Here is a 14,519-nt window from a genome sequence, read left to right as displayed (position 1 = left end):
AGTGCAGTGGCCTCATCATTGCTCACTGCAAGCTCAAACTCCTGGGCTCAAGCCATCCTCCTGCCTCAACCTCCTGAGTAGCTGGGACTACAGGCTCATATTGCAACAGATCGGAAATTTTTTCTATTTTTAGTAGAGACGGGGGTCTCACTCTTGCTCAGGCTGGTTTCGAACTCCTGAGCTCAAACAATCGGCCCGTCTCGGCCTCCTAGAGAGCTAGGATTTCAGGCGTGAGCCACCGCGCCCGGCCAATAATTCTTAACTTACAAGATTTTGCAAAAAACTCCTAACAGTACAAAGGACATATACTGTTTATCCAGTTTCATCTACTGTTACTATTTTCCTCCCCTATTTGTGCATGCACGGTCTCTCTCTGTCTCTCACTGGCTCACTTATTTGCTCTCTGTCTCTCCATAAATTTTTCTTAATAATTTGAGGATAATTTACGTACATGATTATTACTTTCTTAACAGCTGAGGAAAGTAAGCACGAATGTTGTTTTTGTTCAGTGCACGGATATGAGCCCACTCATTCTGTCACTGCACTTACCATCTTCAGGAGCGTGCTTATATTCTTTGTCTTCCATCACTTCATAGTCAAACCCAAGCAGATCAATGGGAATGGTGTGCTTCCTGGCGTAGTTCTGCTGCGCACCGGTCAGGAAGGCTTGCGTGAAGAAGAAGCCAGAAAGCCAGAAGACAGGAGGAGGGCCGACCTCGTACCATTGCTATGGTGTGAAACACAAGTGTCCTAACAATAGAGCCTTCCAACTTTTGAATACAACATTGCTTAATAAAATTTGTCCAAAGACACTCACTGTCTTTTAGGTAAACTAACAAATGACCTCCAAGGAGTAACGGGCCATACTCTCAAGGCTTTAAAAATAAGTAGCATATTCAGTGTTTATTCTGACTTCATATCCATCAGAAATTGGGAATTACAATGTGCATGAATGCAGGTGTAAATGTCGGTTTTATACATGCACGATGGTTCTTGCAGAAAGGCTGCATACAACAGTGAGCATCTACTATACACTGTTGCACAATATATTATGTTATATAGTTGAATAGAATAAGAGATCCCTATAAAATCCAATCAGATGGTAATATTTTTTCACTTTTTTCTCTCTCTAACTAGCCATTAGTGTCCAGTAGAATATTGCTTTGGAGGTTTTTCCTACTACTTCACTAAAATACAGTGAAATCCAACATATGGGAACACAATATTGTACAAGGAACCCCTGGAACAAGCAGGGTAGTGAGAGCTGAAGGTCTAGAAATATCAAGATATCTTAACTCTCTGTTCATATCATAGATTCTAATGATAAGGTAAGTTGAATACTGACTTTAACTAAATAGTAAATTACAGAAGTCGGTCTGAAGAAATGAATTTGAAAGCTTTTCCCTGTAAGAGTCCAAGGTAGGACCTCATCTTTCAACAACAATCTTAATTCCTTATTATTAACTCTCGTACAACAGAAGGCCTATATTATGAAAAGGGAGCTTAGTCATTTTTTTTTTTTTGAGACAGAGTCTCACTGTGTTGCCCGGGCTAGAGTGCCGTGGCGTCATCCTAGCTCACAGCAACCTCAAACTCCTGGGCTCAAGCAATCCTCCTGCCTCAGCCTCCCGAGTAGCTGGGACTACAGGCATGCGCCACCATGCCCGGCTAATTTTTTTTTTTCTATGTATTTTTAGTTGTCCAATTAATTTCTTTCTATTTTTTTTGTAGAGGGGGGTCTCGCTCTTGCTCAGGCTGGTTTCGAACTCCTGAGCTCAAACAATCCGCCCGCCTCGGCCTCCCAGAGAGCTAGGATTACAGGCGTGAGCCACCGCGCCCAGGCCGAGTTTAGTCATTTTATACCTGCAAAGATTTCCTCACAGATAGTTTTTGATGCATTATGTATAGTATCTAGGAAATTAATCGATACTTCTAATGGATATAATTGTTAATAAGGACAAAGTTAAGCACGAATATTACCAGATAATTAGGAGATACGCTTCTGCCCACTCAACACTTCCAAGACAATTAGACATTGAGGTCATTACTGACTTAGGCTGACCCAGCAATCTAGTGATTTCATGACCTAGAAAAGTGCTGGGCAATGAAGAAATAACACTCCTCACTAGAATTCATCGCTTGACTGGCTTTCTGAGATGTTTGCCATAGGGATCTATTTTAATAGTAAATATTTCATGGAAAAATCAACATAGCTAGATGTTTTCTCCCTTCAAATGTCACTGACTTGAATCGCTGGCTTTACTGAACATGAATACCTACCCTGAAAGAAGCTTTCAGAGATTCTACTTCCAATACTATAATAGTATGTTGACAGGTCAATGTAACAGTTATATACACTATATGAAATATTAAGTGATAGCCACTTGTACCTGGGATGCACAGAAAAATTAGAGAGTAATACTCATTACATAGGCATTCTAATGAAGAAAATAAAACTAGAAGAAACTTAACAATTTAAGATCATTTGGATGAACTTACCTGCAAGAATTTTAGTCTTGCAAGGAAGTCATTCACGTAGCTGCCAAGTGGTTTCAGACTTGGGTAGGATTTACCCATCCACATTCCTGGAATTTTGACATTCAAAATGCTTCTAACCACTTCTTCAAGATCTGTAGACATCACTACAAGCCCCTGGAAACACATTTAACCTTGGTTAAAATGATAGTATAGATTATGAACAACCCCCTTTTATAAATGCCTTCTTAATTATCCTTTGTTTACGATTGCAATTAATTAAGGTTGAATAATATAGAAAAAACAGAGAAAGATATTTGCTTTTGCTCACAAGAAAGTCATGGAGTCTTTGAACTAAAACATTAACAGTTTTAATCTAACCAAATTTTAACAGAAAATCTTTTTAATCAATACTTGACTACTCACTAGCTATTAAATCAGAGTCTAACTTCGACTTAGTTTACTTTTCTATTAAATGGACAAGTAATATATCTCCATCGTTTTTTTTTTTTTTTTGAGACAAGGTCCTGCTCCGTCACTAGGCTAGAGTGCAGTGGCCTCATCATTGCTCACTGCAAGCTCAAACTCCTGGGCTCAAGCCATCCTCCTGCCTCAACCTCCTGAGTAGCTGGGACTACATGCACATGCCACTATGCCCAGCTAATTTTTCTGTATTTTGTAGAGACAGGGTCTTGCTATGTTGTCTAGGCTGGTTTTCCTGCCTTCTTAGAAAGATGATGATAAATATGGAATTAGAAAAATTATATGAAATACTTTGAAAAGTTAAAATATCCTAGAATTCAATTGTGAAGTCTAGTTCACCTTTTCCCATTTTGAATCATTGACGCACAGGTGTTAAAACTTTGAGGCCCTTGAAAATTCCTGCCTATCTGATCTTTCAATTGGGCCAATTGTTACTGTCATTTCTGTTTTTCTCATAGTTGAAAATATTATTCCAACTGACATATGGAGAAGATTTTGGAGTAAATTTGATTACGCATTTCATTTGCCTCCTTCTCTTTTTTTTTTTTTTTGAGTCAGAGTCTCGCTCTGTTGCCCAGGCTAGAGTGCTGTGGCATCAGCCTAGCTCACAGCAACCTCAAACTCCTGGGCTCAAGCGATGCTCCTGCCTCAGCCTCCCGAGTAGCTGGGACTACGGGCATGCGCCACCATGCCCAGCCAATTTTTTCTATATATTTTTAGTTGTCCAGCTAATTTCTTTCTACTTTTTAGTAGAGACAGGGTCTCGCTCTTGCTCAGGCTGGTCTCGAACTCCTGACCTTGAGCGATCCTCCCACCTCGGCCTCCCAGAGTGCTAGGATTACAGGCGTGAGCCCCCACGCCCAATCTGCCTCCTTCTCAAAATCCCAGTAAATTAACAGTAAAAGAATTTATGTTTTAAATGTATAAGCCCACGAATGCAAAAAAAAAAAAAAAAAATAGGGAAAGGGACAATGACAACACAATTTTGGGAGGCAGAAAGCATACAGGCTGCTGGTAGGTGACTTAGTGGTCAGGAGAAACCTGACCCTAAATTGGCAGAAGGGGAAAGCTAAGAATCAACCAGATATACATTGCGGAATGCCAAAATCCTGTGAATTCAAGCCCCTAGATATTATGCTTCTGAAAATGAGGAGACGAGGGTGGTGTTAAATGTGTTAAATGAAAAGGATTGTTGAAAGCTGGTTTAAAAAACAGATTCCTAGGTCTTCTCCTCCAAACTGCATGTTGCCTACCTTGAATGTAACCTGCAAAGGAAAATGCAAAAATCTCTAGAATGGGAAATGCCAGGCCCCATGGGGTCAGAGTGACTATAGTTATTATACTGAAATCAGAGGGGTTAAATCAATGTACGGATATTAGGTACTGAGATCTCTGAGGCCTCTTTTCCCTTTTAGCTCCCGGAATGCTAGAGCCAGCCCTTTATCTTCCAGGAAAGAGAAAGGAAAATCAAGTCAAAAAGAAATACATAATGATGTTGAATATTTCTTAACCAAATGGCCCAGCCAGATTACACTGCAGTGAAGATCACAGTTAGCAATCACTAGTGTTCTTAATAGTCTCCGCTCAACATGATAATGCCCCATTATTAAATGTAAGCAGACAACAAAAAATTATCAGACACCAGAGGAAGGCTTCTAACATGAGATAAAAGTTTTTCAATTGTGTATTTAATTTTTTTTTTTTTTTGAGACAGAGTCTCACTCTGTTGCCCGGGCTAGAGTGCTGTGGCATCAGCCTAGCTCACAGCAACCTCAAATTCATGGGCTCAAACAATCCTATTGCCTCAGCCTCCTGTAGCTGGGACTACAGGCATGTGCCACCATGCCCGGCAAATTTTTTCTATATATTTTTAGTTGTCCAGCTAATTTCTCTCTATTTTTTAGTAGAGACGAGGTTGCACTCTTGCTCAGGCTGGTCTCGAACTCCTGAGCTCAAACGATCCACCCGCTTCGGCCTCCCAGAGTGCTAGGATTACAGGCGTGAGCCACCACACCGGGCCTGTGCATTTAATTTTTGAGCACAAAAAAGACTATTTAGATTTTCTATTTCTTCTTATGTTGATTTGGTAACATATGTTTTCTCAAGAATTTATCCATTTCATTTACATTTTTAAATTTACTAGCATAAAGTTTTCAAGATATTATGCTCAGATCTCTTACACTATACCATTTATTGTGATGACCTCCTTTCCATTATTGATATTGGTTTTTGGTTACTTCTCTTTTTTTCTTTGTCACTTCTATTATGTCTTTAATTGGCATTTTTAAATTATTGAATTTGTGGTAATCTAAGAATAAGATATGTATTTTTATTTATCTATATTTTCTTTTAAGTTTCTTAGTAGAGCTTTGATTTTTTTAAGCTATTAAGTATGAAATGTCTGATTTCCTTAAGTACTAAATTTGACAGTTGATATCTCTGACATTTTCACTTTGACACTTCTTGTTTTATTTTTATTGTGGAGGTACATCCTCATTCTTTCAAATGCATGGTTTTTGGCTTGTGATTATCGTTCAAAAATTTTTTATAGCAATTTTTGTGTAACCATGGATAAGCCAAAAATTACATGTTATTTTTGATATGAGTTCCATTGTGGAACCAATGCTGCACAGACAGCTGGAAATATCAGTGAAGTATTTGGGAAGGATGTGGCTAATGAACATTAGCCACATTGATGGTTCCAGAAGTTCTGCTCTGGAGATTTTAATCTTGAAAATCAGCCATGTGGGCAACCTGACACCAAGGTGGATAATGATGAGCTAAAAGCTATAGTGGAAGCCAATCCGTCTCAACCTATGTATGAATTAGCAGCAAGGTTTGACATTACTATTCCAACAATATTGGACCATTTGAAACAAATCAGCAAGGTAAAGAAGTTGGATAGATGGGTACCACATGAATTAAACAAGCATCAGAAGAGAAATTGTCTCAAAGCTTGCCTTTCTTTGCTGTCATGACATAAAGGCAAACCATTTCTACACTGTATTGTTACGTGTTACGAAAAATTGATTCTTTTTGACAATTGTAAGCATTCAGCACAATGGTTGGATAAAGATGAAGTGCCAAAACAGTCCAAAGCCAAATATTCATCAAAAAAGGCTAATGGTGTCTGTTTGGTGGTCCAGTGCCAGTGTTATCTATTATAGCTTCATGAAACTTGGTCAACCCATTACAGTGGATGTCTCCTACAACCAATTGGACGAAATGATAAGGATGCTTGTGATTAAGCAGCCAAGATTGGTCAATAGAGACAGGCCAATCCTTTTGCAAGACAATGCTGGACCACATGTTACACAAAGAACGCTGCTCAAACTACAGAGGCCAGACTTGGAAACTCTCTGTCATCCACCATATTCACCAGACCTTGCACCAACTGACTACCACTTCCTCCAGGCTTTGGAACACTTCTTTGCAAGGAAAAATATTCAATTCTCAACAAGATGCGGAAAAGGCCGTTCACAATTTCATCACCACTGGCTCTCCAGGATTCTTCATTGCTGGCATAAACAAGCTACCGTTAAGACAGCAAAACTATGTTGATAGTTTAGGCACATACTTTGATTAATTGTACTGCTTCTTGTTTGAGATATAATAAACTACACTTTTGATTTGAAATTAGACCTTTCATATTAATGACCTAATATATAGGTTCAACATGTTCATTTGCTAAATTTATTGTAGTGATTTACCATTTATGTAACTATAAGAAATAGGTTTCGTCCTATATATTTGGCAAATGGTTATTGTTTGTATATCAAACATTATCATTTTTATGGTCATAATTTTTTTAAATGCATCTGGTTTTAGCATTATATCAGAAAATGTGACATAGAATTTTCCCACTTAGATTAGTCATTTCACTGAGAAATTTAGAAAAGAAATGAGTCTGATGTATGGCCTTACATTGCTACATTGTTTACAGATGTCATCTCCAGCCAGGTTTTTCAAATTTGAAACATTTTCTTCCCCAAATTAGAGAAATATGAGGAGAATGATAAAAGGATATTATGAGATTATACGTAGGTCATATGAGTTGGGTGGTTGGGTGGATGAAATTGATGCTACAAAGTAATCAATGATCATCAGTGCTACCAAAATATTTGAGATAATTTATAAATTTTATTTCTAAATATAATCAATATGTTGCAGACTCTGAAATTTATCTCTGGCCTTGACTTCCCTCTTGAACACTAAAGCATGTATCTAACAGCAACTCAACCTCTCCATTGAGTCTATCAGGCATTTTGAAATGAATATGACCAAGACAAAATTCTTGATTTTCTCTCTCAAACCTGCTCCTTCCCCATACCTTCCACTTGCTTTTAGGCCAAACATTTAGGAGTTATCCTCAACCTCTCTCTTGCTCACACCCACATCAATGTTCAGCCAGCCTAACAGACTCCTCTTTCAGTAATAACTCATAAGCAACCACCTCTTTCTACCTCCAACGATACTACAAAAGATCAACTAAGCTGGACTTCTTCAATCATGTAATTGGTCTCTGTCTGCACTCCTGTTCCCCTACAGTCAACCCTTTCTGCGGTGGTTAGAGTAAACCTTTAAAAGCGTAAAACAGATCATTTCACTTCATTGCTTAAAACACTCTGAAGGCATCCCTTTACCTGTATACTTTAAAATAAAATTGAAGATCCTAACCATCCTGACAACGCCATTGTGATTTGGCCTCTGGCTTCTTCTCTCTGGTCCTATGGTCCGCCTCATGCTCACTCCACTCTAGCCACGCCAGCCTTCATTTTGGTGTCCCTGGACCAGGCCAAACTTCTTGTTCCCTTGGCTTTACACTTGTTACACCCTCTGCCTGACATGCTCTTCCCTCAAATGTCCCACGACTTGCCCCTTAACACCACTTTGGCTTCTGTCAAGGGTCAGCTCCTCAAAGGGGCCTGACCCAACCTAACTAAGAGAGCTTCTCACCCATCATTCTCTACCCCCTTCTCTTGTTTTATTTTTTTCATAGAACTTATCACTTACTAAAATTATATATGTATGATATTTGTTAATTTTTAAATTGTCTGTCTCCCTCACTAACACGTGAGCTCTGTGAGGGCAGAGGCTTTTGTCTTTCTTAGCCCTTACCATGCCGTGTCTCCTTAGCATGTATCCTATCCGGCACGCTGTCACTACATAGCATACTCTATACTAATTTATCCATTTATTAACTGTCATTCTATAAACTTCTCCAGGGCAGGCATTATTTTCTCTCTTTTCTATCCTCAGAACCAAGAACAGTGCTTAAACAGTATCTGGGCCCAATAAATATTTGCTAAATAAATGAATGCTATGAATAATTCAATCATTTTTGGATATGTTTCACCTTACCTTGATTGCTTTTTGAATATTAATGCACGAATCTCTCATGGTCTGCAACAACTTATTGAACCGTCCCATCTCTTGGACAAGTACCGTGTTCATGCTCTGAGTGTAAGTTGTTGGGTATCTCCTCATGGCAGCTTCAATGTCAAAGTTATTTGGAAGTTTGCCCAGGATGTCACCAGCGACCTCATTTACTACTTCATCTGATGATTTTGCACCAGCACCTGCTGAACGAGACTAGGAAGAATCCAACCTATAACTAAAAATCCTCATAAAAGTCTAAGAATAGCTGAATAAGAAAAATCCTAAGGTAAATCTTTATAAGAAAGAACACTGGTTCTGCTGTTTTATCCATGATCCTTTTCCACACAAGATTTATTAAAGTGATGATAACAGGCATGGGGATGGATTTTTCAAGGGAAAACAATTGTTGGAGAGGAGGAGGGGCATGTAAACATGTTCGGAGGCAAAAGAGGGTCTGGAGAAAGCAAATAAGCTGTACATTTTGCTGCCTGGGTGCAGGGGGAGGACAAGATGCTGCAGAGAGAGGGAGAAAGAGTGTTTACATTAGTGGAGGGGCCAAGTGATGATGGGCATTAAACCCCAGAAGGAGGAAATCTCATCTCGCTTTGAGAAAGCAGCCACAAAATATATCTGCTAATAACTCTGGGCCCTCCTGGTTGCCAAAAGCAGAGATATAGTTTTCCCCTTGAACCAGGAGGGCAGAGAAAATAAGCTCATCTCCTCTAAGCAGTTGGAAGAGTTACGGAGAAAAGACAAACTAGTGATTCACATTGGAAGCAAGAAAGGAGAATTTCAATTTTTGTTCTTATATTTATAGTGGCACTGTGTAAATGAATCTATATTTTCTGGAAAAACCCTTTAAATCCTCAGAACAAATGAATGTGTGTATGCATGTGTGTATGTATGTGTTTGCTGAGAGAGAACAAGCACTATTAGAATATAAATGAATATATCTCATGTTTTTCCAGTCCAAGGAAATTGTGTTTTATCTTCTCTTAAATTTTATTTACTGGTTTCAATATTGTAAATATTGAATATTCCATAAATCTAGTCTATAAATATTAACTATTTTACCTAAGTTCTACCATGATTTTTTAATGCTACCTACCACATACCACCATATTGTCTTATAAAGTTATACAATAAAATAATTAAGTATTGGTAAATTTTAATTATGTGTCAATAAAAAAGAGGTATGCTCATATAATAATCCCTTATTATGATCCCAAAGTACTGAGTTTACAACTAAATATATAAAACAATTCATAGAGAACAAAACAGAGTGTGAATATTTGGCCCAAACTAGTGAAATATCTATTTCCATTGCATATGAAGAATCATGTGCTGATTTCTGTTTGTATTTTCATGCACGTACAAGATACTATAAACTCATTAAAAATATTTCTATTTTCTAACAAGAGCTGTGCTCCTACAGAAAAACAAATCCCAGGCCTATAGTCCTTCAAAAAATGTAAGAAAAATATTTTAGTAACACAAACATTCCCCTTACCTATTTCTTGCACACCAAAATTGGAGTGATAGGTTCTTCTAAAGTAATATCCAACTGACATTGAGACTTGAGAGCAACTGGGTTGCTACTCATTTGTAATTATTTATCTTAGCTCTTTCCTTTTTACCACTTTTCCTTAGAGTTTTCACAAATAGCATTTGGAATCTTCTAAGGGTTATTTTCTTTTTATTAAACAAATAAGATAGTGGAATTCATTTTCAAGGAAACATTACGGAGTTTAACCTTTTCAGAAATCTTAGACCATATCCACTTTTATAATATTTTAAGTGGAAACAATTTTCCTACTCAAAATAAAGTGTGGGAGTTAAGCATAAGCAAAGGAACTCTGCAAAAGCAGCATTTTCAACTCCAATGGCCCCCCTCCTTTATTTTTTCTAAGATAAATTAGTTAAATACATAATGTTAAGTCTTGTCACCGTTAACTTGCTCTCAGCTCTGTAGCTCCGATCTCTGCCTCTGAATTGTAATAAACCCAATCTAGAATCACTGAACTACTGCTTACCCATTACTATAATTGTACTTGCCAATCGGAGATTGAGGATATTAAAAGAGGTTGTTTAATTACACACTGAAAAGATACCCCTTGTGTATTTAAACTTATTTGTTTGGTTCTGAGTCATTTTCTGTTGGAATGAGCCCACTGTTTTATGTATTCTGTAATGTGGCACACCCCATCAAGTTTAAATAAAGTCAAAAGACAAATGTCCCGTTGTCAGACTGTTGTGTATTACACATATCTAATGTTCCTAAAAAAATCTATTCATTTATGTTTGTACATATACTTTTGTGCCCAAGCAATAACTGATTTTAGTGATATCAACATGTAAAATGGACATAAAAATAGTTGTCTCTTTTTTGCCTTATTAGAAAATGTCCTCATAGAGTAGATCAGAGATGAGAGTTCCATGGGCTCTTCCATCAATGGTAGCACACCACATTATTCTCCTAAGTTTTAGCTTTTTCAGCATCTCTGGATATCCATCTTCTAGGTCGTAACCCATTTTTAGAATCTAGAAAGGGACTACAGCATTGCAGTTTGTAACACAGATTCTAGAGACAAACTAGCAGGAGCCAGATTGCTTGGCTTTGAGTCCTGGCTTGAAATCATACAGCTGATTTGGGGCAAACCGCTTGAGCTTTCTGTGCTTCAGCTTTCTAGCTGCAAAATGGGAATAACAGTAGCCCTATCTAATAGGATTGTCATAAGCATTACATTGTTATACGTAAAGCACTTAGAACAGCGCTAGCATGCAGTAAGCACCATGTAAGTATTAACTATTAATATTTTTACTCTGAGATTCCATGAAAATCAAAAGATCACTTAGAATTCAGGATAATTTGCTTGACTGATTATTCATCCTTAATTTATTAAAATTTCATTTAATCACTCACTATGGGAACTCTTGCTATTTGGACTAATTTTCTTTCAAAATGTTTTTTGAAAACCAAATAAATAACTGAGCACATCTTTTAAAGGGAGAATAACACAGATTTCTTAATAGACAAACAAGATTAATGAATGTTTTTCATTCAAATGTATTGACTTGTGCCCATGGTATGCTAAATTCTGGTGTCTTAGAAGATTCCTTTCCTACATGCCAATGCTCCTATGCACTCACCAGTAGAGCTGCATGTCTACCAAGAATCGGCTGTATTCTTCTCCTAAATCTTTTTGTTCATTTTATATTGCCATTGTAGCTGTATACTTTAAATATTATGTAATTTGATAAATATATTAGTGTGAAAGGAACTGTTTCTATGTAAACTAGGTTAAATGTTTTGGAATATTTTATAAAGATGAGTCATTTTTAAAATTTGCTGTTGAATTAGTAAGGGAATGGAAAAATAAAATAGGTAAAATTCTAGATGGATTCTCTCATCAAACTGTTTCCCAAGCGTCTTTGAAATTCTTCTTCCACTTTAAAGAAATTAAAAAGGGGCATAATATATAATGTATTAGGGCACGGTTTATGCAAGAAAGGCGAAGCGGAACTCCTAGATACAGAATGATACTCGAAGAATAGGTGTAGTAGGTCTTGGTTCCAAACAAAAAAATTGATGTAAAAAACCCCCATACGATCACGTACTTTGTGTTTAAATCTGTATTTAAGGTATGCATGCATTTTTGTCTTTTCCTTTAAATGCTTCTCCACTTTAACAGGATTGTATAAGGAAGGCTCTAGCGTGCTGGCACATGAGGCTTAGGGAGCATCACTCAGAGGCTCCTGAACAGACTACACACCTGCGTAAGAAGAATGTTGTCAAATAGCAGTTGAGTTTCTGACTGATCTTTAGTGATATCTGCATTGGCATTCATCCCAAAGATTTCTGGTGCTGGGGTCAGTGGCAGAGTCTTTGTGTATTCGATGTAGCTTTTGTGCTGCAAAGATGAATAACAAGAAGTCAGGAGGTTAGAAATCAATTACATTGAAGAACTTCTCACAGAAAAGAGGTAATTTTCAATACTCAAGTTATTGAGTGGATGAGCCTGTGAGACTGGATACTGAATGCTTTCATCTTCTTTCAGCCTGGGCCAAAGTTTCAAAAAATATGGATGTATTTTGAGAGAAAAAGAAAATGTACCATTCAATTTGAATAGCTTTTTAAATGGGGGGAGGGAGGGGAATTCTGGTAACTTCATTTAGACATTTCTTCCAGAGAAGTCTTTCTGTGTCATATTTTGCTGATAATGATTCGTAATTCATCACAATACAAATAAATACTTTTCTCTCATTTACTCTGATTATTCTTGTTTACTCTTACTGTGAAAAATCTACCCGATTCAGAAAAGTAAAAATTATCTGAAATTGTATTATCCTGAGATGATTACCATTAACATTATACATAATTTTATGCACACACACATTTCGTATTTTATTTACATGAAATACTATCAAATTCCGTAACTGTCTTGCTCATACACTCATATGCAAACAACCATCTACACATGTGGCAAAGGGGGTCTGGTCATCAATGGTTTTACTATGTCGGTCCTTTTACATACCTTATTTCATCTTACTTTTTTCTCAGTTGACAATTCATCTTTGGAGAGCTTGTTATCCCAACTCCCATGCTGACTTACTCCACCCCATCAGCGACCTAGGCTCTGGGACTGATTTTTCCCTTCATCCATACTAGTATCTGTCCTCAGCCAACATTAACCCTAGTGGATGGGGATACGGTTGGGGGTTATAGCATGTGTCTCTGTTGGATGTGATAATGTGTCTAACTTTCAGTATAAGCCCTTTGACTTTTGGGAACAAAATGAGAACCAACTCAATTGTCCTAGCAATCCCTAGAAATCTACTAGGAGATAATCAGGAGGCAGGGGAAGGATTGGAGAAGAGCAGAAGGGACTCTGGCCTTGTGCTCTGCAGGTGGTTCTGGGATTCTCTGCCAACTCCTATCTGAATGGCCTTGGGCAAGTTATTCTACCTTAGTGGATCTGTTTTCTCATTTGTAAAAGGGATAAAATAGCAATACCAATGTTAATTTGACACTCTACTAAGATAATTACTTGTAACTGATTTGTAAATAATTGTAATATAAACAATTACTGTTAATGATATTTTGTAACCCCTGTCATGTGTCTCTTCATTTTAATTGGGGACAATGTCTTTTTTACCCAAAGGACTTAATTATGATGACAGAATTTCAGGTGACTGAGGAAGCCATTCTTGGGCGAGGAACGTTTCTGATACTCCTTACGTTAAAGCAAATAGGAAACCACTGCCTCCACCTATGCATGGGGTTTGCTCTATCCCCGTATGACCGAAGAAAGCAAAGACAGAGTTAGCAAAAAACAAGGCCTGGAGGAAAATCACCATTTAAAAAAATGTATCATCACAACCAGAGGAATTTCATGTTTCGCTGCTTTTAGTTTTCTTGAAGGGCATACTTACATCACCCGAAGGAGGGACAAAATAGATGCCACTTGAGTCGAATTTATAGTCCGGGTTTTCAACTAATTCTGTACTGTAGAATTTGTTCAGAATGCTGCGCAGCGTGCGCCGGTCCCAGTCGTCCGTCACGCGGCCTCCATAATTGCATTCACCGGTCATGTACCGCAGAGCGTCGTAGGGCAGTTCCTAAAATTGAGAGTGCAAGTCGCTCAACCAGTTAAGGGTTATCAGTAGCACATTATGCAGAATCCTGCCTCTTATTTGCTCCTATTATAAATTAAACATTTTACAAAAAGTTTGCATTAACACAATTTCCCGTATATGCTTCCCTGCTAATTGTTGCATTTTTTCCTAGGGTCTTTCTCTCCTTTTGTGGTTTTTCATTTCCATTCAGTCAATGCTGAGAATAGAACCCTTCTATTAACTTCTGAACTCATTTACTATTCAACCAACATTATTTGAACACCTACTATGTGCCAGACACAAACAAGTTAGACCATAATGCCATCTGTGAAAACTTTGCCCTGCTGAGTGACATTCAAAACAAATACAATATAATTCACAGATCATCAGTGTTAATTTATTTACCATTTTTTATATCTATATTTATTTGACAATTGGAATCACATTCTATATATAATTTGGCATTTATTTTTTTCACCAAACCTCATATTATGACATTTCACTTACCATTTCATAAAACATTCTTTGAAAATACAATTTTAATAACTGTCTTCTAATATTGAATA

The 14,519-nt window shown here is 37.4% G+C and overlaps 1 protein-coding gene across 1 annotated transcript in view; it reads right to left on the bottom strand.

Moving 5' to 3' along the window:
* Positions 1-14,519, bottom strand: part of DNAH7 (dynein, axonemal, heavy chain 7) — a 233,491-nt gene that overhangs the window by 9,540 nt on the left and 209,432 nt on the right. Inside the window, exons 54-58 of the mRNA XM_012641642.1 lie at positions 13,771-13,956; positions 12,111-12,248; positions 8,320-8,550; positions 2,500-2,652; positions 550-727 (exon numbers count right to left, since the gene is read on the bottom strand). Coding sequence (XP_012497096.1) covers positions 550-727; positions 2,500-2,652; positions 8,320-8,550; positions 12,111-12,248; positions 13,771-13,956 — 886 coding nt within the window. The remainder of the gene's footprint in view (positions 1-549; positions 728-2,499; positions 2,653-8,319; positions 8,551-12,110; positions 12,249-13,770; positions 13,957-14,519) is intronic.

This window comes from Propithecus coquereli, unplaced genomic scaffold, assembly GCF_000956105.1.
Source record: "Propithecus coquereli isolate 6110/MARCELLA unplaced genomic scaffold, Pcoq_1.0 Scaffold167, whole genome shotgun sequence".
Taxonomy (NCBI): domain Eukaryota; kingdom Metazoa; phylum Chordata; class Mammalia; order Primates; family Indriidae; genus Propithecus; species Propithecus coquereli.
The sequence above is the reverse complement of the archived record's forward strand: the minus strand, read 5'-3'. Positions and strand labels throughout refer to the sequence as shown.